Source organism: Pinus tabuliformis, chromosome 3_1 (assembly GCF_031772625.1).
Source record: "Pinus tabuliformis cultivar Carrire ecotype Pingquan chromosome 3_1, CPIR1, whole genome shotgun sequence".
NCBI lineage: Eukaryota > Viridiplantae > Streptophyta > Pinopsida > Pinales > Pinaceae > Pinus > Pinus tabuliformis.
In genome coordinates, this window is record NC_142301.1 from 721,811,606 (window position 1) to 721,816,563 (window position 4,958).

General features: G+C 42.9%; 1 protein-coding gene across 1 annotated transcript; it reads left to right on the forward strand.

Annotated features, from left to right (window-relative positions):
• Nucleotides 1-1,934: 1,934 nt before the first annotated feature.
• Nucleotides 1,935-2,891, forward strand: LOC149189321 (uncharacterized). The gene has a single exon (XM_089410191.1). The coding sequence runs from the start codon at nt 1,935-1,937 to the stop codon at nt 2,889-2,891; it is 957 nt and encodes a 318-aa protein (XP_089266317.1).
• Nucleotides 2,892-4,958: the final 2,067 nt, after the last annotated feature.

Genomic DNA, 4,958 nt, shown 5'->3' on the forward strand with positions numbered 1-4,958 from the left:
CTATGCTAGTTTGCATATCACAATATTTGATACCTCTCGTAGATCCACAGTAAAGATAAATCTATTTTGGTTTAATTCCCATTTAAATAAGCTACTTCCAGGTGAATACAATGGGTTAATACCATGTGCCATTTTTATTTTTATTAATACTAATATTAGGGTTAATAATGTTTTTTTGCATGACTAGATATTCGGTCTTATGCTATGTTGATCGGCGGCGACTCGACGTTAGGGTTTCTGAGAAGACCTGCAACGGCAGGACCTCTGGACGGAAGCCACCAGATCTGATAGCGGCAGCGTAGCAGTCCTCAGGCTGCAGGCTTTGGCAGACGGGCATAATGAACCCCCGTCAGGGGGAAGGAGGGGTGCCTCCTCCATCAAACGTCAAACAGCCAGGGTACAGCGAAGGTTCAGAAAAGGAACAGGGGCATAATGAGGGGAATAACGACAATAGTCAGCAGAAGCAGACATAACAGGTACAGCAAGACAAGCCGAAAGTGAGCTCATCTACATGTAAGTCAGTAGCCATGTACAGGCCAAAAGTGGAGTTACCTAGTCATCGAATCAACGCCAGGATTCAATATATGAGAGATCATGCTCTCATAGGTAAATTTATAGGTATTTGGCCAAATGAGAAAGCCTTGAGAGCCTAGATCAATGTCAAATGGCATCCAAAAGGACACATATCCTTACATCTTGGGCCGAAGGCGTTTTTTACCGTAGTCTTCAACTGCTTGGAAGATAGAAATAGAGTTTTTGAGGGCGGGCCATATTTCTTCAACTCTGCCAGACTATTTCTCAGGGAATGGGTCGAACGATTCAACCCGGATAAGGAAGATCTAAGTTGGGCACCGGTATGGATCAGGCTATATTCGCTGCCATGGGAGTACTGGGAAGAAGATTCGCTCAAAGCGATCGGCAAAGTATTGGGAGACTTTGTAAAGGTAGCAGAAGACACAAAAACGCAGAGATACACCTCATATGCACGGATCTGAGTCTATATGGACCTGAAGCAACCCCTGCCTGATACAGTAAGTCTCTTTCATGAAGATGTGGAATGGATCCAGTTAATTTATTATGAGCATGTACCCTTTAGGTGTAGGAAATGTCATGACTTAGGGCACCTTTATAGAGATTGTCCGTTAAACAATACTCCCCCGGCTCAAGTGGACCAGGAAAACCAGTCATCGGACGGTTTTACAAAGGTTACAAATCAAAGAAAAGGAAATAAAAAACCTGCAGTCCCGACAAAGTTAGCTCAGAAGGATCCATCAAAGCCCTCTACGAGCAATAGCTTTGAAGTTCTGGCCAATAAAGAGCCGCAGGATCCGGATCTCTTAACCTCCAAAAGAAAAGAATCTAACCAGGAAAAGACTGAAGGATCCAATCGAAAACAGGGGAAAAGAAGGTGGAACAAGAAAGCAACATCATCAAGACCACGTCAAAAACTAGAGCCCCCCATAAATGGAGATAGATAATACGGACCCAGGCACAGGTAAAGAGAAGGAAGGAGAAGGAAGTTATCATGAACCTCAAATCATGGAGGAGGACACGGATTCAATAGACATAGGTGAGCTAGACATACTGGGCCTAGAACAAGCATGCAAAACAGGGAATTTCGACAAAATACCTGACAGACAAGTGGACAACCTAGTGGAAGTACTCAACAAAGCCCAAAAGAAATACTCACTAGGGGTTCAAATCGGCAGTCAATGGGATGGGAAGTTCATCACCAAAGACAGTAAAAAACAAGGAAGGAAAACTACTTTAGAACGAACCATCAAGATAGGTGAAGTCTTGGTTGAATCAGGCAGATATGCTAAGCTAACCAAGTACTATAATACCAACCCCAAACCTTCCCAATGAAGTTGATATCATGGAATATTAGAGGGCTCAACGGCCCAAAGAAAGGTAGACTTTTAAAAAATATGCTAATGGAGGAAAAACCAGCAATCTTTTTTTTGCAGGAGACAAAATGTAATTTGGCAGTATTGGAAAAAGTAGCAGCAAAGGCCTGGCCAGGGGGGTTAGTCACAGCTGTTGATGCTCAGGGATCCTCAGGAGGACTTGCAGTGCTCTGGGATGCTAGAATGATCCAATTAAGTAAGATACATGCAAATAAAAACTTCATACAAGCTATTTTTCACATAATTGGTACTAATATTTATGGCCACATAACAAATGTGTACTTTCCTCAAGAAATCCAACACAAGGTAGAAATCCTGGAAGCTTTAACGCAGCTCAATTCAGAAAGGACTTATCCGCTATGGGTCTCAGGCGGAGATTATAATATGATCGCTTCAATGGAGGAAAAGAAGGGAGGGCGATGCAGGATAAACAGGGATTGCTCAATATTAAAAGATTTCATTCAGAATAATTGGTTGATAGACCTTCCTACAACCAACGGCCTCTACACCTGGAACAACAAAAGAGCAGCACCAATGCAAGTAGCCTCGCATCTAGATCGATTCTTGATCTTTGACAATGCAGTTCATCTCGGGGGAGAATTTACAGCCTCCATCCTCCCTTACTCTGGTTCTGACCATTGGCCCATAGCCCTACACTGGAACCGGCCTGGTAACAGTATAAGGCGACCATTTCGGTTTGAGGCTTTCTGGTTGACTCATCCGAAATTCCATGAATTTATCAGGAAGACTTGGAAAAATTTCAATCCAACGGATGGGACAAAAATGTCTATATTCCAAAGGAAGTTGAAGCACCTCAAAGAGGAAATAAAGCGCTGGAACAAATTCATTTTTGGCAACATTTTCAAATCAAAGGAACTCCTCACCCAAGAAATGAAAGATATCCAGCAAAGAATGATCTCTGAAGGACGCTCTGAAATACTAGTCCAGAAGGAGCAGGTTATAGAGAACAAAATCCTCGAATGAGACCTACAGGAGGAGACTCTCTGGAGGCAGAAATCGAGAGTTAGATGGCTGAAGGAAGGTGAAAAGAATACAAAATTCTTTCACAAAACCATAGTCCAAAGAAGAATGATCAATCAAATCTCCTATGTCAACAGTGAACAGGGCATCAAAATTGAAACCCATGAAGGCATAGAACAGGAGTTTCTAAACTACTTCAAGAAGATGAATCAAGGACCCAACATAAACAGAACAGAGGCTATTGACACAATCATCGGGTAGATACCTAGATTAATTACTGAAGACCACAACACTCTCCTTCTCAAACCTGTAAGTCTTCAGGAGGTTGAAACCGCGGTGAATCAACTCAAAGCAGGGAAAGCATCGGGACCAGATGGGTTCACGTCAAACTTTTTTCAGCACTTCTGGGAATTAATCAAATGGGAAGTCTGGCAGGTGGTGGAAGAATCGCGCACTCTTAGATGGATGTATCCAACTCTGAACGCAACATTCATTGCATTAATCCCCAAAGCAGAGGAATCCAATACTCTAGATAAGTACAGACCCATCGCTTTGTGCAATATCATATACAAGATTGTCTCCAAGGTCATAGCATTGAGACTAAAGCCCATGCTTCCCCTCATTATATCTCCAGAACAATCTGGATACGTAGAAGGAAGACAGATCACGGATGGGATTATTTTAACCCATGAAATAATACATTCTCTCAAGCAGTCAAAACAACGAGGTATGTTGCTCAAAATCGACTTATCTAAGGATTTTGACAGTATCAGTTGGGAATATTTGCAGAAAATCCTCAAAGCCTTTGGCTTCGCCCCCCCCTGGATCAGATGGATCAGCAATCTTCTTTCCTCCTTGTTCTTCTCCATTATCATTAACGGCATTCCGTCCCCCACCTTTCGTCCCTCTAGAGGCATTAGACTAGGGGACCCTTTATCGCCCTTTTTGTTTGTCATCCTAGCTAAAGGCCTAGGACGCTGTATAAAATCGGCCATTCTCTCCCACAATCTAAAAGGTCTAGCTCTCCACCAAGCCCCTGCTGTCTCGCACCAGCAATTTGTTGACGATAATATGTTATTCGGTCACCCCTCTGTTCAAGAAGCGCGCTCTTTTAAAACCATTCTTGATACCTTTTCGAAAGCCTCAAGAGCCCTCATCAATAATGTCAAATCTCAGATTTTCTTTTTTAACACGCCTCCCTCCACCCAAAGAGCTATAGCACGCATTCTCGGTTTCACCACTGCGTCCCTTCCTTCTAAATACTTAGGGGCTCCTCTAATTGCTTCGGCTCTCAAGCATTCTTCTTGGACCAGCCTATTAGAAAAATTGGAAGCCAGACTATTCCTCTGGACTCACAGAGCTCTTAACATGGCCAGTAGGATAGTGCTAATTAAGGCTGTTCTGCAATCCATGCCACTCTACCTATTCTCCATCTTGGCGGCACCGAAATGGGTACTCAAAGCCATCAAACAGTTGCAGCGTACTTTCCTATGGGGAAGCTCGGGGCCAAATCTAAAATGGGCACTAGTCAAGTGGGAGAAGGCCTGTCTTCCTAAAAAAGCAGGAGGTATTGGGCTAAGAGATCCAGAACAAAGAAATAAAACAATGGGGGAAAAAATCTGGTGGAGGTGAATCTCAAACTCAAATACCCCCTGGGCAACCCTATGGACAGCGAAATATGCAAGAAACTTACCCTTAGAGGAGAGAATTAGAATGTCGGAAGTCAGTAAGGGTTCGATCATTTGGAACTCAGCCATTCAACATCGAGATTTAATTCAAAAACATAGTTTCTGGGAGGTGAAAGATGGCCTTAAGGCAAGGTTTTGGGAAGACTCAGGGCAGCAGCTTCCAAATCTCAAAGATAGCATTCAGGGAATTTCAGAACGAGAAATAAACCAACATGACAAGGTAAGTTATTTCTGGAAATCATATACCACCCAAGAACATAGAGAATGGAAAGAAGCTCGTCACATCTTACCTCATAGCTCGGAGAAAATTCAACTTTCTCTATCCTCAGAGCTTCAAAAATAAAAAATTCTAAGGCTGGCAGGTATGGATACACTAAGATGG

Excerpts from the sequence above, each read along its gene's own strand:
- LOC149189321 (XM_089410191.1), top strand. The coding sequence starts at position 1,935 with ATGGAGGAAAAACCAGCAATCTTTTTTTTGCAGGAGACAAAATGTAAT.